Raw genomic sequence first — 26,114 nt, 5'->3', positions numbered from 1 at the left:
CACTAGAAACCCTATACTAGAAGGTCTCTAGTTTGCTAGTTTGCACTGGATCAGTTCAGGTTAATCTCCCGAACTGTTTGCATGAGGTTATATTGAAAGTTTCGCTAATTGTCATCAACGATGAACATAAATATTGTTTATTGTTAATACATTGTGATTACGGTATCCTGATTAATTTTTAATTATATTTAATATACTGTAAAGCTATATATAGTCAAAACTTTGAAGTATTTAGAATATTGAAATTGGAATTTTGATACACTGAAATATTTAAACGTTTAATTTGGAATGTGAATTACATTTGTGTTTTATCAGAGAAATTAATACGGAGTTTAAAAAAAAACGAGAGACTTAACGATCACTGTTTTACATTTTCTAGCGAGCATTAAAATGGAAAGAGAAGACAAACATCAGGAAAATACTGCAGCAGACGAGAGCCAGCCTTTCAGCAAGGAAAACGATTTTATCGCACTGTTGAAGACTATTTTCAGGCGTGGATATCCGGATCTTCCTTCCGATATATTACCAGGCAAGTCTGCGGAGGAAAGACAATTTGCGATAAAGTTGCTACACGAGCAAGCAAAACGTGTTCTCGAAATCAAACCGACGCTAGTCAATTGGCTACAGAGTGGACTGTTTGTGGATGAAGAATTCAACGTACCTCTGGCCTTGTTACTCATTGAGTGGTACGAACAGCATCCAACGCCGTACCAGGAAAACGGGGAATGCAACTTTAGGTATGCTATATCAAGAGAATCTGTTCTACATAATAATAAATAATAATTCTATTCATTCTTATTTAATTTTGTGGCATTTTAGTATATTTTCTTCAGCAAACGTTTAAATTTTTACTTTCCTAACATTGTTAAATCTTCAACCATAATCGATTTAATTATAATTGAATATTGGACGTTCTTTTTAGGGAAATATATCACTTTATTTACAAAATGGTGATGAATCAACCTGTGCCGTATCTTTCGCACAACTCTGCGAAGGTCTTGCATACACTATTGTCAGAAGTAATTGACGAGGTCTGGCCAAGTTCACAGGATGATGTTATGGATTATCTTAATCACACGTATAGTTACAGCAGGCCAGGATTAAGAAGAACATATTCAAGAAAAAAATAGTTTCCGTTACAATTTCCTTAACTCTTATCCATGAACTCTTATCCTAAAGAAAGATTGTTGAAAAGTATAATTATTGTGATATTTGTATATTGATAATTATTGTCGTAATTAAGTTATACCAAATATATATAGAATCACCAGTAATCTATGATAAGACAACGATAGTGAGTATTTGATTAATGAATCATTTGTTTCTATTGCATTAAAATAAAACTTGATTTAATAATAAATAATAAATTTTCTTCATAACGTTCTTTTTATTTTTCTTTACATTAACTATAAAAGATAAATAAGTACAATGTATACGAAAGTTTCTCTGATAATACACAACTAATATAATAATGTAAAAATTCTTGAACAACTACTTATGTTACTAATAATATCTTACATAAGTATATACGTTTTTATACATTTGCATGGAGAATTAAACTTGATAGAATTTTTATGTTGCGATCGTCAAAATAAGTTTTATTAATTTCTTTTAGAGATAAAGAAAAGTTAAATGCGAAATTTCTCATATCGTTTGTCTTTATAACTTTATAAGGATTATTTTACTTTTGTGTTACGATTTTAGGCGTCTTATATTTTTCGGTTCTATGAAAAATTTTTAGATTTCAAAGGCCAGAGACGCTGGGAAGATCACTGTTTTAGATCGAGAGATTATTTCTGTGTTGACAATTTCACAAATAAATCAATGTAATTTATCACATGATGCATCATTGAATAAAATTTTCTAAAAATCTTATTTTGGATATTCAGGGAAGCGGATCACTTTACAAGAAACACATCTTGTGTAAGGATATAACGTCCATTCTTTCTCTTTAATTTGTCAAAATTAACATGTATTGGTACTCTTCTTCGTTAATTCGTGCTAATTCTCATTGTAATTAATTGTTTAGTATCTCCCATGCGTCATCTTCCGCTTTAGTGTTCCAATTCTGTTGTGCTTTATTGTCCGTGTCGAAGCTGATCAATGACTCCTCCTTCTTTTCCGCTTTTGGCTGCTTCTTCGTGACTGACGTTTTGTTTGTTTGCTTCGTGTCGTTGCTCCAATCCCAATCGCAATTAGAGGAGCTTCCAGCAGATAGGTTGCTTCTGAAATAAATCATTTATCAGTGAACACTAAAAGTCCGCGAATAAAAGTGATCAAGAATTAGCGAGAATTCCTACATCTACTAGCGAGAACTAATAGAATTTAATAGGAACAACTCGAATCAAGCAATTAAAAAAATTAATTTACTTTGAGCTGGAGCTTCTCACGAGAGATGATTTCTCGCCGGAACGATTCGATACAATTGAATCGCTGTTTTGGTACGTATTAGAGGAATACTGATATCGGTCCATGGAGTCGTATTGCCTTTGTTGTTCGGCTGAATTGGTCCCAGCAATGTCACCCCAACCACCTCGTCTCGTGATGTCACTCACCTATGACATTCCCTACTTTGAAATTTCTTAACTCTTAATTGTGACTTAAATGTGATCGCTTGTGTGCATCTAGGGCTGAACTAAATAGTATTGGCAACAAAAGAAAGCAGAGCAAATAAAATTCATACCTTCGTATATAAATGATTGACCTGCGCTCCGACATCTTCTAACAATGTACCGTCGCGAACCTAATGGCGATGTAATAAAACCAAATAAGAACGTAAAACAGAAACATAACATTTCAAAAAAATTGATGAAGATTCAGATCGATGATTAAAGTAATCAGAAATGAATCTATGAGAAATATAATATACAAATAAAAGTACAAATAAAATAATAAATTACAGTCAACACCTATTTAATTCTATTTTTACGCAAGATTAAATTTCGGCAGAATAAAATTAATCTTCAGTAACAGAATATTATCAATTTCTAGTAATCAATTGCATATACACTAAATCCTATTTTTAAATTAATCCAGATTCAAAATTCTCTTCCGTGGATTAAACATTCAATTGAATATCACTTACTTTCTGCGACGCGATCCCTCCGATTTTGATGGCGTTCTCGGTAGCCTTGCTTGCTATTTTGGACGCCGAGGAGGAGAATATCGACCAGCCCTGTAAGTTTTGCGTCAATAATTGAAATAATTCATTAGAATTATATAGAAGGTCGTTAAAAAATAAATATTTTACACTCGCTAACGAAGACACTGCGGTATCGAACAGTTCCTGGGATGAACTCTTAGGTGGTGGATCCATTTGATAACCGAAACCACCGTATTTGCCACCTTGATTGGGTGGAATGTTGCTGAAATAGCAAGATCAATAATTAAAAACGATTATATTTGTATGATTATAGTAATGTGTATATATGTATTGGGTTGATCGAGAAATCTGTGCCGATTTTTTTAGCAAAATTCAAACGTAAAGCTTCATATTAATTCTTGATGCTTTATGTATTGTATACTTGAAATAAAATTTATTAATTCTTTTATTAATATTTCATTAATTTTTGATACAAAGTTTTGTGTTTGAATTTTGTTAAAAAGATCAACACAGACGATCTGGTCGACCCAATATTTCTAGATACACTTATAAATGATCTCTTATTTAATATTTAAATTATCTCTAAATTTTTTAAAATTTAGAAAATTATTTCTAAAGAAAAAAACTTGAAAAAGATTACATGTGAAATAAAAAAAACATTATAGACAGTAGAACATAAATAATAATAGACTTACTCGGGACGGTTGGCATTTTCATTTTGCTTCTTCGCAAAGAAAAATTCTGTCTGTGTTCTCAGGTTATTTGAGTCCATATTTTGATAAGATGAAGACAAGTCGCTCTGGTACGAGTGCTCTTGTCTGCTTTCGGTAAATGTCGATGGTTGAAAAGTTTTTGCCGTTGAGCTGCTCGGACTCCAAGGCTCTCCTCTTGCCAAAGTAGCGATCTAATATAAGAAATTGCTATCTTTTTTATGACAATCTAACTGTTGTATCTAATCGATACCAACTAAATATAATTCATAAAATCTAAATGACTGAATTGAAACTTGTTACGGCATAGTTTACAATCTTGCTTTGCATTTTACCTTGTCTCTGTATAATGCCGCTGCCCTTGTATTATAACGCTGCGAGATGGACATGGATTCGTCCCAGTCGGGTTGACTCTCGAAAAATGCACGGGCATTTCTATTGCCACCGACTTTCATCTTCTCCAGCTCCAAGTCTTTCCATTTGTCCATAGAGATGGAACGGACAAACGACAGGTGTACACCTAAACCGCGATGCTTGCCAGAACACTCCAGGCAAATCCAAATGCCGTATGTCACAGAGACCCATTGTGGATTGTGGCTACCGCATTCAAAGCATTTCTGTGAAATTTAAGCATGTTTGCATGTACAAATCTCGTAATTAAAATTAAAAAGAAAAAATTATGTTGATAGATACCAAAATTGATATATGAATTAAAGATATGTGTTATATTATTTTTAATGATTGAGTAGAATTTTGTAAAATGATTGCTTATCTTGCCTTTGTTTTTTCAGAACTTTACATATTATTTAATTTTTAATAAAACGTACGTTATTTTCGTCTTTTGGTCTTATTTCACCCAGTATTCGTCGTGTCCGTGGACTGGCCATGGTCACATCGGTCTCGAATAGTCAAAGGATTCTGAAATACACAACGAGTGTAATGTCAACCGACATTCAAATGGCAAATAAGTTTTCTGGGATTTGACAGGTTCAAAAAGATCATCTTGTACCAAATGTTGGACGATCATCTTCACATTAAGAATCGTATGTTTTAACGCATGCTACATAAGGAAACTGTAATGATATATAATAATGATACAACAATTTGAAATTAAAAATCGATTAAAAAACTAAAATTATATAATTTATAAATTGAAAAATTTTACACAGTTCATAAATTATTCAAACGTTTGGAACACCTTGATGATGGTTCGATGAACACGTAACGCCTTGCCGAAGATATCAAAAATCTCGTACTAATTGTGCGAGTGATTTAATATATGAGACAGAGAAGAGATAATCCAGGTCCTTTCATGCAAGATGTAAAACACTTTGGAAAACGATCTCGAGACTTCGAACAATCGGAGCTCGGATGCGTCAGCATGCGAAAGATAACGCGCGCGTTCGCAGGAACACTCACCTCGCAGCTACGAAGTTATCATATCGAATAATTCCTGATCGCGGGAACTGGATCCTACGTGGACATATTGGAAAGTCGGACACGACTTTTACGCTCGCGAACGCGCATAGCGCTTCCGATTGACGTCACAAAGTGCAGCGTCGCGAAGCCACTAGACGTCGTCTTTGATGCTTCATACATCGAGATATCGAGACATCGAGAAAACGTTCAATGAAATTACGTTTTTTCTCATCTATATATTTCACGCAGAAAGTGTAATTAATTATTTAGTTATATTCAAGCATAATTAGATGCTTGAAAATTGATGCTTGAAGAATCCTCTTGGGATTTTTGTGAGCTACGTGTCCGAGCAATGATGTATACGTCACTACGTCGGTCAGTGCTTCTTTACGCCTGCGCGTACTAGCCGTAACAGTAAAAAGTAACAAGTGTGTGTCATTTTTTCCATTCAAGCATTTGAATCTCGTTTTCGGCTATGCTCCGACCAGCGTGAGTCGATTATAATACGGTTACGTTTTAACATTGTCGAATTGCAAAGGAAACCATGGCCAAGTCGAAGGCAGTGCCGCATAACCTCATTCAATGGGACCAGAGCGACGATCCCTTGGCTCCGTTGACAGACTGTCAAAAGGACTGTCTGACAAGCCTGGAAATCGCCGTTACCTCGTGCTTCCCGTCATCGAGCACGCAGACTGACGTGTTGGACGACGAGAGTATGCGAGAGCAGGATTCCCAGGAGGACTGCCTTCCGATAGAGGGGTATCAGGAATTACTCCAACGCTATTTGTCTCTAGAGAGGAGATACGTGTCCATGTATGACGTGAAGTACAATTTATACCTCGACGAGCTCAAGTCGAGGAGGTCTGAATGCCAGGAGGTTTGCTCCGAGATAGAGCAGGCGTTGAACGACTTCTCTGCGCTCTATAAGCAGTACACCGAGGTCTCCGGCAAGACCACTTCTCTGTACGAGGCCAGCGAGCAACTCATCTCCGACCAGAAGCAGCTGAACGCGACGATTGACAGCATTATGGAGTACGTTAGGTACTTCAAAGAGATTGGCGTGATCACGGAGAAGTTGGACGCGCCTACTTTGTCAGTGAACAGCGAGATGTTCTTCAGCGTACTGGATAAAATTGATACAAACATAGACTTCATGCAGAACAACGCGTCGTACAACGAGAGCGGCGTTTACCTGGTACGTTACAGGCACTGCCAGTCCAAGGCGATCGCGCTCATACAAAATTACATCTTCAACTTGTTCTCCAAGACCACGGAAAGTATCTTAAATCTGAAGGGCAACGAGAGCTCCTCAGATAGCACGGATGCGGCCCTTGCTCTGTTTTATGGCAGATTCCAAACAATTTTGTCAAAGGCGAAGCCGGTTATCGAGCAGATCGAGAGCAAATCGTACAGGAGGCAGGAATATGACAGTCTGCTGCTCGAGTGCCACCAGTATTATTGGAGCCAACGGGGCTTGGTACTAGGTACAAGCATACAGAAGTCCCTGAACTCCGTAAGGGAAAAATACAACGGCGATCACTGCAGTTTAGTGCGGCACTCCTGTGCGCTGCTCCTGCACGCGTCGATAGACGAGCATAAGCTGTTCTATGAATTCTTCTCGAAGCAATCGAGCGGACTGACCGCGTATTTGGAGAGCCTGTGCACCTCGCTGTACGATGCACTAAGGCCCTTCATCATACACATCAATCATCTCGAGACGTTAGCTGAGATCTGTTGCATCCTACGGATAGAAATGCTGGACGAGCACGTGCAGAATAACTTCGAGCCACTGGGTGGCTTTGGCAATATATGCTTGCAATTGCTGCACGACGTTCAGGAGAGATTGGTGTTCCGTGCGCACTTGTATCTGCAATCCGACGTGTTGAACTACAATCCTTCGTCTGGCGACTTGGCGTACCCGGAGAAATTGAAGATGATGGAGGACATAGCGGAATCCATCAGGGAAGAGACCCGCCAGACTCGCATGAAGAAGATCTCGGTGTCGTCCTCCGACAGCTCCGTTCTGGAGCCGGTCTCTCGCAATCACATAGTCATGGATTCCATTTATCAGAAGACGCACATGGGCAGTTCTCCAGCAGATTTGCACGCTATGTGGTATCCCACGGTGCGTAGGACTCTGGTGTGTCTATCGAGGCTTTATCGTTGCGTGGACAGATCTGTGTTCCAGTCATTGAGCCAGGAAGCCATTTCCCTCTGCGTTCAGAGCATCGAGAATGCCAGACAGGAGATCGAGAAGAGAGCGAGCACCCTGGATGCAGAGTTGTTCCAGATAAAGCACCTGTTAATCCTCAGAGAGCAGATCGCTCCGTTCCAGGTCGACTTCACTATCAAAGAGTACAGCCTGGACTTTTCCAAAGTGAAGACTGCCGCGTTCGGCTTGCTCGAGAAGAGCTCCAGGCTCTTTACCCTGTCAAACAATGCACTGTTGCAGTTTCTCCTGGAAGGTGCGCCGCAGATGAAAGAACAGCTTATTGATTCGAGAAAGCAAGTGGACGCAAAGTTGAAGTTTGCGTGCCAGCGACTGATACAACACGCGACTTATCTACTGATTCATCCTATTATCAAGTTGCTGGAGAAGGAACAGTTGCGCGATGCGAGCTCGGGCCAGGAAAACGCTCTTGGTAGTGCGCAGGAAGTGGCGGTCACGGTGGCTGATGTGTTGAGGATAATCAAGTTCAAGTGTCCTGAAATACAACAGTCGATGCAGTTATATCTGGCCAACAAGGAAACCGAGTTTATTCTGTTCAAACCGGTGAAGAATAACATTTGCGCCACGTTCACGCAGTTGCATCAAGTATTGAATAAGTATTATAACACGGAGGATCTCCTATTGATCGCGTGCCCCTTGCCGGAACAGATATCTGTTATGTTGAGTTCGACGACGTTAGTCCAGGGAAAATCCAATCGAGAATCGCAAGCGACCCTGAAACGATCGCAATCGATTACCAAACAGGAAGTATAAATCACATTTCCAGAATTTATTACATTTCTTGAAATTTCCGCAGAATAAAATTTAAAAAAGATTATTTTCCTAAAATTATAAGAATATCCTTTTTGTAAAATAAATTTTGTTTTGTTTGATTAATATATATATATGTATTGTCCAATCGATTTTTATAATTTGTGTACTTTGCCATGTACAAATATAGTTAAGTATCTGTGGGAAGTTCTTGCGATAAACGTACATATTTATAGATTTTTAATTCATAAGGATACATTAATATTATAATAGTTTTTAAAATTGTATATAATATTGTAACAAGTGTATAAAGCATTTATAATGACAAATTTGTAGAAATATATATATATAATTACAATTTCTATTGTAAAAAATACTATTAAATATTAACTATTAAAATATTAGAATTGGAGATTCGCTGTACAATTGTCGATACATACTGAATAATATATAATAGAAACGTACGAAACAATTTTATTTTCATTAATAGTATATTTTTTTATTTTTTAGATGTATTATTTCTTGTTTGTTATATTATACTAATGAATATAACACTACTAATAAATTATTTTAGTGCTAGTCATCCTCAATGACCAGATATTTTTATATACTATACATATATTTAAAATTATTTCTTTGGTACATTAATTACTATACAGAAATGTTCTTATATACTAATTACTTTATGCTGAATTACTCCATCGTAATTTGGTGGGATATTTATTTATTAGATGTATTAACTGAAACATAAAATATTAAAATTGAAAGAATAATAAAAATAAAAATAGTAAAATAATGATATTGAGAAAAATTAATTACTATAAATGTACTTTTATAGAAACAGGATCTTATATATTCTATGTTTTACAAATATCAATTTTTAATACCTATCAGTTTGTCCTCTTGTATGTTTGCATAGCATACTTGTGGTATGACAAAAGGTGTAAAACAAAAATATGTGAGAATACAGATCATCATTGCTATTATCAACATAGCCCATAATATCCAAAATAACAATATGCGAAATTTCATCCAAAATGTACTAGGAACATAATATTTTAGATCCTCCACATCAACTGAAACAAATAATACAATATATTTTATGCACTTGTTCTGAAAACTATTTTACTAGTGTCTACTTGCAAATATATGTTTTCGCTATAAATACTATACAATTAATTTCGCTATATCATAGGTACACTATTATAAAATTAGAAAACAGTATAAATATATGCAAAAAAGAATCTACATGTTTTGAAACTCTCTCTCTTTAATATTTAATGCTATTATTACTTTTATAAATCAGAAAATCACAATAATTTCATATCACTTATTTTATAGCTTCTGTGAAAAAAAGAAAAATTTAGATAATGTAATAAGAAATTTTACAAACCTTTGGGATATTTCTTTTCCACTTTTTCAAAAATGATTAGTGGAATGGTGTCGTACATAGGCTTCTTCTGAGCAAAAACATATTTTTCTGAAGGTTCCATGTGTTCTGTCTGTGTTGTGTCTTCTTTCTTGACGTAATGTCTCACAATAAATCAGAGAGCGGTGTGCCTTTATGCTTTTAATTGAACCTTTGCATTTTTCTTCTTTTTTGTTAACTACGAACCTGTCGACACGTAAGGATTACTGTCTCGTCAGAAGCTTTAAGCCGAATTGAAGGAGAGAGAGAAATAGAGGGGGGAGAATTGTTTTTGCAGCTTAGCTAACGCGTCTTGGCATAATATAATATATAGCACAGAGTTATTACTCTGTGCTATATTATGCCATGCTATATTTAACGTTAATGATAAATGCTAGTGCTAGTAAATACAAGTTATCTGCGTATTACGTGTAATCATCGTCGTCGTTCAATCATCCAGCATTTGTCCAGGAACGCGCGCTGGTAATGCAATAATTTAAAAGATCAGGGTCAATTTTCTGTGATGACGTTCCTCGTGCTGTGCATCATTATGGGAAGGATTCAAGGCGGATCATTCACTGATTGAAAAAACCATATAAAAAGGTTTTTCAAGGAAACGTATCAAGTTTAAGGGAATGTCTTGTCTTCCACGTATAAAAATTCCAGAAATGATTTATATCTCGTGCCCATCAATGTTAACGACCGTGAACCGTCACTGACACTTTACACTTGAACTGTGTGTGAAATTTTTAATTCAACCGTTCCCGCACAATCTTTTTCTTCACCCTTTAGGCTGGCAAATGTAAACAAGAGTACGATAGATGTCGAGCGATTGATGCCTTCGCGCAGAATAAGTCTGCAGACACGGTATGCCTCGCGTAGACATCATTGTTATTACAAATTCATTTGTTGGTACATGCACCTGGTGATCACGAGTGACCTCCGTGGACATCTGCTTATGCTTTTCTTAGCTCCATATGTGAGTCACCATTTAAAGTGGTCTCTGCTCCGCTATTATCGACTCCAGATGATTCTCTTAATTCTTTTCAATCCAAATCACCTTCCTACAGATTTCTAAGCCGCTAAAGTCGACGATAATAATAGCACTTTGCTTGAACAGATATGTAGTTTCAGAATTAGAAGCCAATTTGCATCAATGAAAGCGGAAGCGTGTATATTTAGTTATGAGAAAGAGACATGCAAAAATGAATCAGCCAGTAGTTGCCATTTTATTTCTTTTTATTATACAAATCCTTATGTTCTCTATGTTATTTCTAAATTCTGTACGATGCTATCACAGCTATAATAAGACTTATTACTAATTGGACTGCAGGTGTAAGATTTGCTGCACTATTAGGATCCTTCGTCGTACTCGTTTTCGTTGATTCTGTGGTCTTCTCCGTGGTTTCAGAAGAGGTTTTGTTGCCAGGAGAACTCGTTGTCTCACTTGTGGAAAGAGTTGTAGCCTTAGTAGAATTGTTGGTAACTTCACCATCTGTTTCCGCTGAAATAGTATTATAGTATTTGTAATAAATTATTGATTCTACCGACAATAATAAAAAAATGCTTATGATAAATTTATGATGGCAGATAATTGAAGAACACGCACTTGTGACTGTTGGGTCAATTGGGGTGTGTCCTGTCTCTTCTTGACTTCTCAATACAAGTGCGGCATTTGCTGTTAATATAAAATTATTCTGTTGAACGACACCCCTAAAAACATATGCAGAATGAGAAAATGATTTTATGAGCAATATAGAATATAATGAGGATACATGTTGCATATGTATATATAATATATTCTTATTATATAAATATATTGTGATAATTTTTTATATTGCTTCTAAGATATATATTATAATACGATACGCGATATTAACACAATATAATTTATAAATATTCTTTAAAGTACATATCTCTTTCTCATTTTAAAAGATCGACTCAGAAGAATTTATAAAAAGAATTATTTAATACTACTTTTTACACTTACTTGACGTAAAGTGCATTGCTAGAAGCCACAACGATTTCCAAGGTATCCTTCAAATAAGGGTATATCAAAGATAGATTAACTTGCTCTTGGCGTAGACCCAGATTGATTACGATAATGTATGCTAACGGATGATTTTTTAAGAACCTGTAATCATCAATAAACGGATAATCAATGAACTCTGAAATTGCAATTTTTCTAAAGATTCTTTAAATACCATTTTTTTATAATATATATTTGTGTTGATATTAAATGCCAACCTCTTTAACACCAACACACGATTATTATTTAAACTCTTAAATTCATAATCTCCATTCACAAAAACTGGTCCCTTCCTTAAAGCGGCCAGCTCCTTGTATGTCTTCAAATTGCTTCTCTTTCTGTTTAATTGAGCCTGCACGTTTCTGTTAATGTAATTAGAATGAATAGGGAGATATGTAGTCTCATTTGTTGAAAAACCAGCCGAAATCTCGGAATTCCATTGCATGGGGGTCCTCGCTGGATCTCTCGAGAAGTATTCGTACTTTTCTATGCCTTTGGCACAACCCATGGGATCGAGTGTTCTGTTCCATAATACTTTTGTGTCTAACATGCCTAATTCGTCGCCGTAATACGTGTGTGCTTGTCCAGGCAACAGAAGACTAAGCATATGAAGACCGTCGACTCGATTGAGCCCGATTCTCGAAGCTGCTCTTGAATTGTCATGATTTGAAAGCTGTTTAATTACAAAGTATAAAATTACACATATTATAAAATAAACATTTAAGAAAATGTATTAAAACTAAGTGCATATATAAATATTTAATCATTAATTTACGAAATTAATTTTTTATGTTTTAAAAATATGAAGTATAATTACCACCCAGTTAGTGCCGGCGTTTTCTGGCAGAAGCTTGATCCATTCCTCCAAAATATATTTGATATAATCAGCGCTACTACTATTATGGATATGTGTGATAAATTTAAAATTGATTGGTGGAATTCCATTATGCGTGCCATTGCCGTAATAATCAATTAAATTATCGTCAGCATCATACGATTCAGCGATTAACAACCTAATAATGTTATTAAATTATATATATTAGTTCGAACAAATGACAAGCTTATATAACAATAATATGTAATAAGACAGTAAGCTCCTTGCTGTGTATTATCTTATAATATATTGATAATACTATCGACAAACATGAAAAAAGTTTGTTCTTAATAATCGTACTTTGATGTGACATTATTCCTCGATACCCATTCATCGACGTGTCTACGAAATAAGTAAAGAAGAGCAGTACTTTCGGAAAGGCCAAAAGTATAAAAGCCACCAACAGGTTCGTTTCGCAAAGCTTCGTCCTCGACAAAATACGGCACTGCATTAATTCGAAAGCCGTCCACATCCCTATCCAGCCAAAAGTCTAGAATGTCCTGTTTGCAGAGAAAATTAGTTGCCATTATCTAACAGGAAAAATAAAAATTATTTCACGCGCCACTTTCATTTTCTAAGGGCTAGAACTTTTTCATTTTTGAATCTAAAGTAATTTCAATAGTCGAGAACTATCGAAAAGTAAGTAACTTTTGTCTGAAACATTTTTCCGAAAAATGTCATCTTATGTCCTTAAAATGTCCTCGAAACTCATCTTGAAGATCATTTTAAGGACATAAGATGACATTTTTCGGAAAACTGTTTCAGACAAAAGTTGCATGTTTTCTCGCGTAGAATCCGAATCCGTAATAAAAAATACCATGTCTCATTAAAAAAAAATTTCAGACCGGAAGTTAGAATTTCTATAAACAATGACCCGTCTAGTTGTATCCAAATTCTCTGTCGTGTATGGAGATCAACGTTCAGTGTATTGTCGAATATCGACAATGTCAAACATGATTACGTAAATCGGTATTCGACAATACACTGTTTGAACGTTGATCTCCATACACGACAGAGAATTTGGATACAACTAGACGGGTCATTGTTTATAGAAATTCTAACTTCCGGTCTGAAATTTTTTTTAATGAGACATGGTATTTTTTATTACGGATTCGGATTCTACGCGAGAAAACATGCAACTTTTGTCTGAAACAGTTTTCCGAAAAATGTCATCTTATGTCCTTAAAATGATCTTCAAGATGAGTTTCGAGGACATTTTAAGGACATAAGATGACATTTTTCGGAAAAATGTTTCAGACAAAAGTTAATTACTTTTCGATGGAGAATAAGAATCTGCAATAAAAAGTTGGGGTTTCAATTTAAGAAATTGAAGGTGATCTTCGCGTGACCTTCAAACGACTATTCAAGGTCAAACCAATGGTATCATCTTATGTCCCCCTCGAAATTGTGACATGTCTGTCTGAAACATTTTTTCGTATCTCTTTTAGTTTTTTAAAAAATCGACTGTATAAATTAAAATGGGCTACCCTGTATATCCGCAAAATACCAGCACACTTGTAGCAACATGACATTAATATTTCGGAAACATTGCACAATCAAAATTTGTAATTAATTAATATTAATAATTCATTTTATTAAAACATTGGAGTCTTCCTATCCTAACGAGATTTGTCCAAATCTATTCGACCAATGATGGGGTGATGACCAGAATCTGAGCTCGGTAATATATATGTGCATGCGGTGTTTGTCTCTTTCGACTATCTAAAGAACAAGTTGGTTGTACGACGCGAGCATCATTCTAAAAGAAAGTAGTTACGTAAAAGAAAAAGGTAAGTACTTTTTTATAATATTATGTCTAATTATAGCACTTGTGTGCTGTTAATTTTGTATCTATTAATTATAATAGAGAATCACTCTATTTGCCTATCTCACGGTTTATATCACTATAACCTCGAAATTATGGAAATTCATTAGAAAACTGCATATGAATAGTTGTAATATTTTTAATAACTTTTTCTGTTATAGAAGCTGTTCGTGAAATACACAATCATGCCACTGATGCAGAAATTGCTGAATGCATTTCCAAGTGGCTTGCTCAAGCTCCGGTTAGGATTGAAAGATCAAAGTATGTCATTTTACATATAATTCTATACATATTTGCAGTATTTATATTTTTATGTAATTTTATGCTAATATATGAATTTTAATTCCTATTTTATTTTTACAGGCAACATACAAACAAAAACGAAGAAGATTCAATTATTTAATTAAAGGAAAAATATTTTAACATAATTAAAGGAAAAATAATATCTCAAGAAGAGGATTTTTAAGTTTTTTTTTTTATAAAGAACAGTTACTTTTTTATAACAAAAATAGAGAAGATGTTTATTTCATTTTTTGTTACTATTGTTATATTACATATAATTGTCTATTTATGTTAATAAATAAAAATATTTAAAGTATATAATAATGAATAATTATAATTATTGCAAATTCATTACATTGCAATATTATTATGACGTTTCGTTGCAATGTTCCGAAAAGCGGACATTTTCACATTCCTGCAATCCCATAGCAATGCTGCAGAAACATTTCGCAGTGAATTTGCAATGTTGCTACGTTGCGGTGGAAGATTCCTGCAATATATATGCAATCTTTTCGTGCTGTATGGGGTAACATGTGCACAATTGTCGCGAGGTATGTGCACGTATACATCATTATTCCGCAATCGGCGGCATCAATTCTCTATAATGATTCAGTGACAAGCAATTTTGGTCGTTTTATTACATAAAATGACGAAGTTGATTTATTTCTTTGTGTCTTCTCTCTCTCTCTCTCTTTCTTTCTCCCTTCGGTATTAGAATTTACTCGACTAAATTCAAAAGCCGCGACGTGATTGGTCCGCTGGTTCGAATACCCGAAAATCAGCGAACTTCATATCATTGCGCGCTACGCAGTCGTGTTCGGATCGTGTCGGCGTAGCTCTGCGTTTCTCGCGATTATTGTCGTTTTAAAGTCGATCTTGCGTGCAAAGACTTGTCGCATCGTTGAGATTTCGCGGTTCCGGTGCCATTGATTCATTTCGCGTCGCTGATCGAAGTTCGAAATCGACCGAAATCAGTTTCACAAGTTTCGGTATTTCGCCGAACTCGTATTGTCCTGAACGCAACATGGCGGCGCGGCCACCGGCAGGTATGACGCGTGCGCAGGTTTGAAGTTAGCCGCGCAACGATTAGCCGGTATTTTACTGAAGAGGTTTGCTCTAATCGCTTGTCGGTAAGTGCGCTACTGCAGTGTCGGTAAATAGATTGCTCTATGCATCGTCTCACAAGATGCCGCTTATCCTTCGTCGATACCTCGCGACGTTCGCGAGCTGCACGAAAACGCTCGGGTGCAAAAACGCGTACTTTTAATCTGGTTTTGAATCGGTCTACGATAAAATACGGGTCTTTTCGAGAATTCAGTCTTAAAGAAGGCATATCGATAAATTAATAAAATCGCATTAGAGTGCCATGCTTATGGGATCGCGCGAATTTTCTCGTGAGTGAGTGTCGACTCGGGAGTGCTTTTACGGGCGAGTGCCGAATCGGGAGTGCTGTATTTTTACGGGCGAGTGCCGACTCGGGAGTGCTTTTACGGGCGAGTGCCGACTCGGGAGTGCTTTTACGGGCGAGTGCCGACTCGGGAGTGCTTTTACGGGCGAGTGCCGATCGGGAGTGCTTTTACGGGCGAGTGCCGAATCGGGAGTGCTTTTATGGACGAGTGCCGACTCGGGAGTGCTTTTACGGGCGAGTGCCGAATCGGGAGTGCTTTTATGGGCGAGTGCCGAATCAGGAGTGCTATATTTTTGCGGGCGAGTGTCGACTCGGGAGTGCTGTATTTTTGCGGGCGAGTGCCGAATCGGGAGTGCCGTTTTTTCGCGAGTGAATGCCACAGAGGAGTATCCATGGACAGAGAGCAGAAAGGAGGTCTGAGAGACATCATGCAACGGCGGGACAACTGTGGAGTAAGTAATTACCCAGATAGCCAAGTCTGCCGAAAGCAGATGATGCTAACTATCCGCTATCAACTATTGCCAGCCAAAAGACAACAAATTTGATACAGAAGTTGTTATTAACGATTAATTCGACAAATTGGTGCCAGAAATGTAACGGAGCTTGCTCACAAGATCTAAGAACAGATTGGCGGCAGAAACCGAGCAGAATCTGCAAACATGGTTGAAGTCGGATTGTCGACAGAAACCGAGCAAGATTTGCGCACGCGGAATCTGACGGCAGATTGGCAGCAGAAACCGAGCAAGATCTGCGCGCGCGGAATCGAACGGCAGATTGGCAGCAGAAACCGAACAGGATCCGCAGCTTTTGACAGTATTCAAATTTACACGGCTATGAATATGTGTTTTCGCTCCGCACCGCTATGCGGTGCACGCGTCGAGTTCTTACTCGATGTTAAGATTTAGCCTAACAGTTATATAAGTTAATATACGCGCGTTGGCACGATAATATTAATTTTTCTGAAAATTTTTGCGCTTGCGGCACAGAGGCTCCCATGGACAACGTCCATGTAGTTCGCGCACGCCACGAGCAATCTGAAGTTCGAAAGCAAAATTCGGATTGAGATTAGAATAAATTAACAATAAGAGAGAGATTATGCAACGAACTGTCAGAAAGACACATCAAGCCGAATGTACTTTAATTTAACAAACAAACAAATGCGTTCTTTTAACAATTTATAGTGTGTTAAAAGTAAACACAAGCTTTAATATATCGTGAATATGAATGGCCAATAGCTGCAGATCCTGCTCGGTTTCTGCCGCCAATCTGCTGTCAAATGTTAACAGATCCTGCTCGGTTTCTGCCGTCAATCTGCTGTCAGAGCCTGTTAGCAGGCTCTGCTGGCAGATCACTATCCTAATGCGGACATAACGGATGCCAATTTGCTATCAACTTCTTCAGTAATCCGTTGCCAACCTGCTGGCAGATTGCACACATTTTGCTTACTGGGTATCTAATACAAAATACAAAAAAGGCATTTAGCGCTAAATGCGGAATACAAGTACGATATTACCAAACAAGCGTAGTAAAGTTTGCAGTTGTCGCACGCGCAAAGTACTTTTGAGTCCTAGTGACATCGTCGTACAATGTACAGTCTGTTTATAAGCGACTGCTGGAGAACAGAGAAACATTCAAATACTCGAATCCATCGACGTTAAGTTCGCGTTAGTTTTGCGTTTCGAGATTACTAATCACTCGTTTCACAAAATATGCGACATGGAATTAGATTCCGTAAAGAGAGAGAGAGAGCGAGCGAGCGAATAAAATACGTCGAACCAGCGAGTGCTTAGAATGAATATGAATCAATATACATCTTTTCTTATAATACGTAATTGAACACGTATAGAGCACATCATTGAGTTTTATAATTTTATGTGCCACAGAGGAGTATCCATGGACAGAGAGCAGAAAGGAGGTCTGAGAGACATCATGCAACGGCGGGACAACCGTGGAGTAAGTAATTATATGCAATATATATCTTTTCTTATAATACGTAATTGAACATGTATAGAGCACATCATTGAGAGTTTTATAATTTTATAGCTGGATATAATTTTGAGCAAAATGCCCTTTTGGAACGTAATACGTATACATAGAATATACACGTCTTAAAGAAACTGTAAAAAATATTAACGATTTTAATAAATGCTAACTGTGCTTCTCATTAGATTTTTGTTACAATTTTCATACATATACAGACATATTGTTTTATACATGTTCTTTACTTTGTCCCTGTTATTTAATTTATCGCAAAGTATTTAGAATAATATGAAGTTCATCAAAGCGTGATCTTGAAATGATTACGTGAAATTGTTGCGAGCAAACTAAATGAGCAATTTGTCACGTGAGAATACAATGAAATAATGTAGAGTAAGCTACTTTTACTTTTGTTGATCGAAATTGATGCTTCAAGCGACATAAGTGTAACTTATGATCATTCAAATGAAACGCTTAATCAAATATAGACAGAATAGTTATTTAACGCAAATCTTTCGCTTTCTGCAGGCAGATATGAATTTTCATTAATCTAAATTATTTTAGATAATTGTTTCTGTGGTTCGTTGTATATAATTTTCACAAATTTTGTCAACATCGTATTATAATTATATTTGTAAAAGAATTAGAGTTAATGTCAATTGCAGATTTATATTTCGGATTATCTGTTGTTTATTTTGCATACGCAATATCGTGATTATTATTATTCTTTATTACCCGTCAAATGTTATAACAGAATATATACCGGACAACACATTAATTAATAATTTAACTTTATATATAAATTGGGTGGGTTACACGGCGGTGTTGTACTCGAAAGTCTAATAAAATTTTCGACCTCGGAACTGAGAAGATTTCAAACTTGCACTCTTAAACGTAAATCATCTGATTCACATTGATTATCAAATGATAATCGAATCTACTTCCATTAATATTCCATTAAAATTCCATACTTTGATCTGTACGTTACCATTATTTCCTTGATCACTTCCTCGTTTCTCAAATTAAGATCTGGCTGAGAAGTATGATATTTATGATAGTACCATTGCTGTTTCCTTTCGTGCCATGTCCATGCAGATCCTTCTTCATCGCTATACGTGCTCACCTAAATAAAAATGACTTTAAGTAAACAGAACTTTTAATACTACATATTTTTGGAGATATCTATGTAAGCTAGTCATTGATAATTGAACTCAAAGAAAAGTTGTCACAATTACACTAAATTTCATCAATTTTCTATACCCAGTTATTTGGTGGAATTTTCTTGCCGTCATCATCAATGCTACCGTTAGCCCAAATATAATAATTAGTATATGGTTTGACATTTTGTGTCGATAATTGAAACCATTCATGCTCATCGCTAGAATGATTCGGAACAATGTCCAAAATGATTCTTAATCCTAAATAAAAATAAATACGATAGCGATTATTATGTATGGTCATGGCAGTAAAGTTATACGGACTATTTCCACAATAAAGCTAGGATAAATTATGGAAGAAAGAGATAAAGAGAAAAAAAATAACTAGAAAAAATAATAAAAAATACTAAAAGAAAATAATTAAGAGAAAATGATATTGTAATTTATTAAATAATTATACATAATGTAATTATACATAAATTAGAAAAATCTATGTCAAAAAAAGTATTAAAAATTAATACTTTTCCAACACTGTATACCGCTATACACAAACTCCAAAGTATGTACCTCGATTATGTATTTCTTGTACCAAATTATCGAAATCATCCAAATTCCCGAAGAGAGGATGTACCTCCATAAAGTTGGAGACATCGTATCCCGCATCGATCAATGGTGAAGAATAAATAGGATTTAAGCAAATTGTCTCGATACCGAGGTTCTTGATATAATCAAGCCGATTAATAATACCTGTGAACAGATATTATGTCTAGTGAGAGTGTTAAAATAAATTTACAAATAACATTTGCTTGATTCGATTCGAATTTCGTATATCTTAAACATTAACAGAATTGGTCCAGCATCAGATTTACCTTTTAGATCTCCCTCGCCATCGCCGTCGCTATCCTGAAATCCTCTGGGCCAGATCTGATAAACCAAAGTATTTTCCCACCATTCCTTATTTGCAAGCTCCGCGTTATTCACCCCACTTAGCAAAAATTCTAGAGTGCATATCAATGCGACGAAACGCGTAAACGCTAACATTATGCATCGAGTTTAATAGAGCACTATGTCGTCCGTAGTTTTTCAAAAAGTTGATTGAGGCCCTGTCGACGTTGTTGCAATAATCCCGCAGTTCTTGTCGTGTTAATTAAAGCGAAGCTTTAACATATAATAAAGGTAACAAATATATATGTGCAATAATTATATGTATAATATATATAATATCGTTTAGTGATACATCTGACATCGAAATGATTTGAGAATGATTGATTTTTAAATAATCCCTTAATAAATTTCACGATTATCTTATCGTTAGAATTAGTGTTTCTCCTCAATTTATTTATTTGAGACGGTTTTGCTGAAGATGATAAAAAAAAAGAAAAAAATCTTATTTCACACACAGAAAAACATTTATGCAATACAGCTAAAAATGTTATCTCTACACATATTATTCTTGTATAAAATCGCACAGATCTTAAGTCTTTCTCTTTAAAATTCAAGTTGATCAATATTACTCGAGTTCTTTTCGTATATTGATACACTAATCGAGACACATATGTCTTATCTGCGATTCTGATTAATTTCGAGTGTACTTTGAACGTAGTTTGGACATTGAAGTATTACACCTATCGGTGCAACAGAAGCGTGAAGACTGATCTAACAACGATGCGTACAAGTGTAAGCATTGAGAACTTGACGTGAAAAGACGTGAAGAGAATTCTTTGGCAGCCGTCATCAATCATGTTCGAGCAATCGATGTCGAATAGAATAAAGTATTAGTTCAAAAAAATTTATAACTTCGTGAATTTTTATTAAATACTGATATCAAATTATATGATTTAACTATTTCGATAACAGGATTCCAAAAAACAGAAAAAAAGAGAAGACATTTATTTCGAGAAACATAATTAATGTTAACTAATAGTTAACTAATAGCTTAATATGCAGTCAAAGATAAAATTGAAATAAATATTAGACTAACACGTTAGAATAATTTTTAGGATTCTTTTTAGAGAAACTCACTTGAAACGATAAATTGCCTTGCATCCGTACCACTTAAGTCTTCTTTGATGATTGTTTTCCGCACTGCTGCTCGTTAATCGTGATTGATTTAAATGTTTTTCAATACTCCCATGTTCGCGTTCTCGACATCGCCTCCTCATGGGTGATGAAAAAATGGCGCGGCAAAAATTCCGCTGCGACATAGATAACTATGTTATCGATGTTGCCCCGCCTGTCGCTCTTGAAACTGACGTGAAATTTAGGGTAGGGATACTTAAATTTCGTGAAAAACTGACGCTATGTTTACATGACCGAATAAAGATTATTCGGCTATTGGAAATATAAGGTATATTGTTATAATTTAATAAAAGAGCGACTGGTATAGTATTGAGGAAGAAACAAGAGAAAGAGAAGAATGGAGAGACAAATTATAATTTATATTATATTATATTTGAATTTAAATTATATTATAAATTATTTCTATTTATGTATATTATATATAATTTATTTTTTATAGAGTATACTATATTAACATATCATAAATTTCCTGATAAACTTTTCCTTTATTTGTTGTCTCATAAATTCATTAGATTATACTTTTTAGTTTCATATTTACATATATAACGTATTTCTCTTGTTCTGCGTTATATTTTTACTAACTTTTTGGCACGTAGCAAAAGCTCACAAGAAAATACGCGCGACAACTCAATCGAAAGTGCGAAACGTCAAGGGTTAATTTGTCTTTTATCTCTTTCGGCAGCGCGAAAATATCGTATCTGTGTTTTCTCGCTTGTCGACATCCGAGGACACAGCAAATAAACGATGTACAGCCAGCAGCTGGTTTAACGAACGCGATCGCTCGGTATATTTTGTTTTCATCGCTGTGCATTAATTTCTTTTATAGTAGCGATCCTACGGGGTATGGTTTCATCAGATTTATATCTAAACCGCGTTTTGAACCTTTCAATTATATTTATTTGATCAACGAGGCAGTTCCTTGATATATTCCAAATAATCTCTGACGTTTTCTCTGATACGTATTGACAGTTTGTTCATTAAAAACACGAATGAATAAAGTTTTTTCCGTATCGAGATAATGTTACATTGCCCGTTTGTATGATTGTGACTTATCTTAACTTTTATTAGTAATTACTGTTATTAATTTGACACACGTGAACCCAACAAGTGACGACAAAAAACTTATGATTATCTGTAATCTTAATTTATTGTCAAAATATTGCGCACTAACATTATCGTGAACGAATCGTATTATTAAACATAAATATTCAAATGCGAATTTCTTTCCAGCTATCATACAAATAATATTAATAGCTACAATAATAATGGTAGCAGTAGTAATAATGTTAGTAGCAACACAATAGAAACAACAACAATGTAATTAAAGTAAATTACTTAACTTGCATATAAAACTTATAAAAATTTCTGCCTTCTTTTTTTAAAAATTAGAAGAAATCTAATGGAGCAAATGACAAATAGCACGAAATAATTATGATACATAGATTTCTTATAGCGGCGAGAGGGACTAGATCAAAGCTACGACATTATCGTTGAAGTGCGTGCATCAGATGAAATGCGACACGAAAAACTCTTTAGCGATGATATGATAATCATTTATATTGATGTGATAACCGTTGATATCAGCTATATTTCTTATTTATCGGGATCGATTCAGAAATGATGGCCACATTTTGTGGAATAATGACGTAATTTGTAACATGGGTAGAATAAAACTACGTGTACGCTGTGTTCTGATCTAGATTGAGTATCGAGCCGAAAATTTCTTCTATCATTAGAATGAAATTTATTGCGACGTTTAATTTAAGGGGGTATTCTAGTGTAAAAGCGGAATTTGTATGCTATTTTGGTGAATTTTTTTTGAAAAAAGTATAAGGTTTATTGAGGCAGGGTTTTTCCTGCTTATTCATACATATTTGGTGTATGTTTCCAAATTTTTGTATTAGACAATAACTATAAATAAGCGCTGCACATGATATTAAATAAGAACATGAAAAAAAAAGTTGGTCCATGGTTCCCATGATTTCAGCTGTTCTGCTCATCTGAAACAAAAAAACCAAAGAGATTCTTAATTAGTATGAGTGTGGCTATAGCAGGTACCAGAATGAAAAAAAAATGTTGAAAATTTAAAACATGACTTCATTGAGAAAATTAAGTTTCGATTTGTGCCATTTTTTTCACCATTGAAGGGCTGTAGAAATTCCAAAAAACAATATTTCGACTTGATTGTGGTAGGGGCTATAGCCACACATATACTGAAGATGTGTGCAAAAGCCTGAGTCAATTGATTAACTGGTTTTTGAGATATCATGGGAACCAATTTGAAAAACGTGGTTTCGAGAAAAACACGTTTAAAGTTTTTCATACTGATTACATAGAGATAATGTTACTTACGATCAATCGGCTAGTCCAGGGCCATACAGGGGACATTCCTCTTGTTCGTAGAAGTCCTGCAGAGCTGATCTCTCTTCCCTGCGATTCATTCTCTGATCTCGAGAGAAGTTAGTGGAGCGCCGCTCCGAGCGGGTGATACGAGCTTCGTTCCGGGAGTTGCGTACATCACCGCTTGCTGACCAATACTAACTCCCATCACGTTCATAAGTTTTAAAATTGGCATAAATCCTTTATTGAAAATTATAACTGCCAAGAATGTTGCTATTTCAACAACTTTCACGCCAGCATGGAGATGTTTTGGAGCAAAAGTCCAAATCAATGAATTTAGAGATTCATTGTATTATATAACCTGTACTATACAAAGGCTCCAATTCAAATGTACGACCTTCAAAGAATAACGATCTTCCGACCCTACCTAAAATACTAACACAATGCTCTGTTGTGTGCCGCGCGGTCCAACCGCCGAGCGCGCGCCAGAGGTTATTTTCTATTAGGTGCTATTACTTTGTTAATTTTGCGAATCGGGCTAAATCTTCTCGCAGACATATTTTCCATACCATATACTTGCAAAATATGCCAAAAAAATTCGATTTTTCTGACATGCTACACTAGAATACTCCCTTAATCACACAAATTAATCAAAAATCACAAGTAACCCTTACATGCCGTTGTTACAGCATAATATAACACAGAAGAGTTGAATTAATATATTAAAAGAAAAAACGGAAAAAATATTACAAAAAGAAACAAGATCCGGAAATAACTCGTAGACTGTCAACGACTTTTTATGCTTTGCAACAAAGAATAGGAAACAATGTAGTAAATTGATTGATTTGTTGGGTAATAATGTCTTAGATTAAGACATCGCGCCTTTGTGCCTTTATGAGTGACGCTATTGTCTCTCGGCACAATAGAATCGTTCCGACATCGATCGACTCTTTTCAGAAGGCAATTAGTAACTTTGCTACATGCAAAAGCTATAACGTGACAAACGAGGGATTATTATTTCAAAAGCGATTTCGGTTTCCTCTAGCCTATGCAAATTTCAATGGATACCTACATATATACACGTACCTCCATTTTTTTACGAGAAAATTCCGGTTTGTAAAAAAATTGCTCATTGCTTTCTTGAGAATATAAGAAATTTGAAGACATAATCCATTTTTATCTTGTTCAATACAGTCAGCTTCTTTTTACTTTAACCACTTCAGGTTTCAATTAAAAATATAATATGATATGATGTATAATAATATGTATCATAAATAATAATAATATATTGTATAGACCTACATATATGTATGAATCCTTGATATTCTTCGGAGATAAATGTTGTAAAGATGCAGAAAAGAGAGAGAGAGAGAGAGGAAGGAATTGCGGATAATAATTTTCATAACATTCTATTTCGTAGCTATTAGGCAATAACATAACAATACATATATACACGTGTATGTACGTCTACTGGCGAGCAGTTTGTATGTTTCGCTTATACGGTATAAAACTCACATACAACGTGCTGTTCCTTCGCCTGCTGTCCCAACACAGCTAACTAATTAACCCAGAACTGATCATCCTACACCACGTGATCCGTCAACGCCATTGAATAACTTTTGTATAATTTTGGATTATTTATTTGCTTGCCGGAGTTTGTAAAATATTTTCCAGTCTCATTAAATCAAGATAGAACAGAGAACCTTGTGAGAATGATCTATTTAACGCTGTTACGTTGAATAAAAGAAGATTTTATTCAAGTGAATTTTTTAATTTAATAAATTTAATTTTCTAATTTAATAAATTAGACAATTTGTGTCACACACAATCAAAGTCCATACAGTTTGATTTTTCTCTTCCGCTGCAAGGATTTCCGCCTGATTTCCAACTTTCTTGGGAGTTCTCGCAGTTCAAACATCCTGGATTTGGATATTGCCTGGGTTGTAAATATTGGCGGTACACTCGCGCAGTCTAGGACGACAGTCTCTTTCATCGTGTAACAGTTTACTATCTTAAACGTAACTCCGAGAACGGTTCTGCAGCGGAACGAGATGTTGCGGAGTAAACCGCGTCTGTTCTCGCTGCCTGTGGAACCGGCTCTTCGTAATCTTAATCGTAAAACTGTTTTCTAAGGAACACACCGATTCTCTCTCTGTCGTACGCGTAATATCGTACCCTTATCATTTTCGTAAGTGAAGATCGTCGATGAGGCGGAGCTTGCAATTATATGCGAAAAGTTCAGAGCAGAATTGGACCAAGTCCATGATCTTTATGATGGCATTTGACTTCATTGCTATTTATGACGGTTACTAGTAAAGTACTTTAGATTCTAGGTTGAGTGATTCATCCTCGTAGACCAAGCATATTTTTACGCGGGAAGAAAATTAGATCATTCTTTCTAGTAACATGACTGTGAGATGTGTGTAGAGAGGAGAAAGAGAAAGAAAAAGAGAGAAAGAGAGAGAAATGTACCAAGAATTCATCGCAAACAACATGCTTGATCTACGTTATCGTGCGTGATTG

At 35.5% G+C, this 26,114-nt stretch overlaps 6 protein-coding genes across 10 annotated transcripts in view; 3 read left to right on the top strand and 3 right to left on the bottom strand.

Moving 5' to 3' along the window:
* Positions 1-30: 30 nt before the first annotated feature.
* LOC105279898 lies at positions 31-1,373 on the top strand. 2 transcript variants are annotated; one of them, XM_011340012.2, is made up of 3 exons: positions 31-162; positions 380-737; positions 923-1,373. In XM_011340012.2, the coding sequence occupies exons 2-3, from the start codon at positions 391-393 to the stop codon at positions 1,128-1,130; spliced, it is 555 nt and encodes a 184-aa protein (XP_011338314.1). In that variant the 5' UTR covers positions 31-162; positions 380-390; the 3' UTR covers positions 1,131-1,373. The 2 variants fall into 2 exon arrangements, with proteins under 2 accessions (XP_011338314.1, XP_019887347.1); XM_020031788.2 differs by lacking the exon at positions 31-162 and having other exon boundaries at positions 169-737.
* A 549-nt stretch (positions 1,374-1,922) lies between these two features.
* On the bottom strand, positions 1,923-5,378 carry LOC105279897 (ADP-ribosylation factor GTPase-activating protein 1). 2 transcript variants are annotated; one of them, XM_011340010.3, is made up of 9 exons: positions 5,233-5,378; positions 4,641-4,731; positions 4,149-4,430; positions 3,799-4,007; positions 3,251-3,365; positions 3,086-3,175; positions 2,684-2,743; positions 2,371-2,555; positions 1,923-2,225 (listed from the first exon to the last, which is right to left on the bottom strand). In XM_011340010.3, the coding sequence occupies exons 2-9, from the start codon at positions 4,698-4,700 to the stop codon at positions 2,018-2,020; spliced, it is 1,209 nt and encodes a 402-aa protein (XP_011338312.1). In that variant the 5' UTR covers positions 4,701-4,731; positions 5,233-5,378; the 3' UTR covers positions 1,923-2,017. The 2 variants fall into 2 exon arrangements, with proteins under 2 accessions (XP_011338312.1, XP_011338313.1); XM_011340011.3 differs by lacking the exon at positions 2,684-2,743 and having other exon boundaries at positions 5,233-5,377.
* A 185-nt stretch (positions 5,379-5,563) lies between these two features.
* LOC105279896 (conserved oligomeric Golgi complex subunit 3) lies at positions 5,564-8,674 on the top strand. The gene has a single exon (XM_011340009.3). It carries the CDS (start codon positions 5,777-5,779, stop codon positions 8,213-8,215), a length of 2,439 nt encoding a protein of 812 aa, XP_011338311.1. The 5' UTR covers positions 5,564-5,776; the 3' UTR covers positions 8,216-8,674.
* A 60-nt stretch (positions 8,675-8,734) lies between these two features.
* LOC105279891 lies at positions 8,735-10,721 on the bottom strand. The gene is made up of 3 exons (XM_011339995.3): positions 9,606-10,721; positions 9,100-9,288; positions 8,735-8,952 (listed from the first exon to the last, which is right to left on the bottom strand). The coding sequence occupies exons 1-3, from the start codon at positions 9,703-9,705 to the stop codon at positions 8,933-8,935; spliced, it is 309 nt and encodes a 102-aa protein (XP_011338297.1). The 5' UTR covers positions 9,706-10,721; the 3' UTR covers positions 8,735-8,932.
* Positions 10,722-10,843: 122 nt separating this feature from the next.
* LOC105279892 (alpha-glucosidase) lies at positions 10,844-21,631 on the bottom strand. 3 transcript variants are annotated; one of them, XM_011339997.3, is made up of 10 exons: positions 21,195-21,631; positions 20,042-20,330; positions 19,740-19,919; positions 19,276-19,433; positions 19,004-19,138; positions 12,824-13,023; positions 12,467-12,662; positions 11,868-12,322; positions 11,611-11,754; positions 10,844-11,333 (listed from the first exon to the last, which is right to left on the bottom strand). In XM_011339997.3, the coding sequence occupies exons 2-10, from the start codon at positions 20,211-20,213 to the stop codon at positions 10,895-10,897; spliced, it is 2,079 nt and encodes a 692-aa protein (XP_011338299.1). In that variant the 5' UTR covers positions 20,214-20,330; positions 21,195-21,631; the 3' UTR covers positions 10,844-10,894. The 3 variants fall into 3 exon arrangements, with proteins under 3 accessions (XP_011338299.1, XP_011338300.1, XP_011338298.1); XM_011339998.3 differs by lacking the exon at positions 21,195-21,631 and having other exon boundaries at positions 10,844-11,124; positions 11,230-11,333; positions 20,042-21,187; XM_011339996.3 differs by lacking the exon at positions 21,195-21,631 and having other exon boundaries at positions 20,042-21,187.
* LOC105279895 (purine nucleoside phosphorylase) overlaps positions 17,333-26,114 on the top strand; it is an 87,130-nt gene continuing 78,348 nt past the window's right edge. The window contains exon 1 of the mRNA XM_020031792.2: positions 17,333-17,991. The gene's annotated coding sequence lies outside the window, so the exon portion shown is untranslated. The remainder of the gene's footprint in view (positions 17,992-26,114) is intronic.

This window comes from Ooceraea biroi, chromosome 7 (assembly GCF_003672135.1).
Source record: "Ooceraea biroi isolate clonal line C1 chromosome 7, Obir_v5.4, whole genome shotgun sequence".
NCBI lineage: Eukaryota > Metazoa > Arthropoda > Insecta > Hymenoptera > Formicidae > Ooceraea > Ooceraea biroi.
This window is presented reverse-complemented; position numbering and strand designations above follow the sequence as displayed.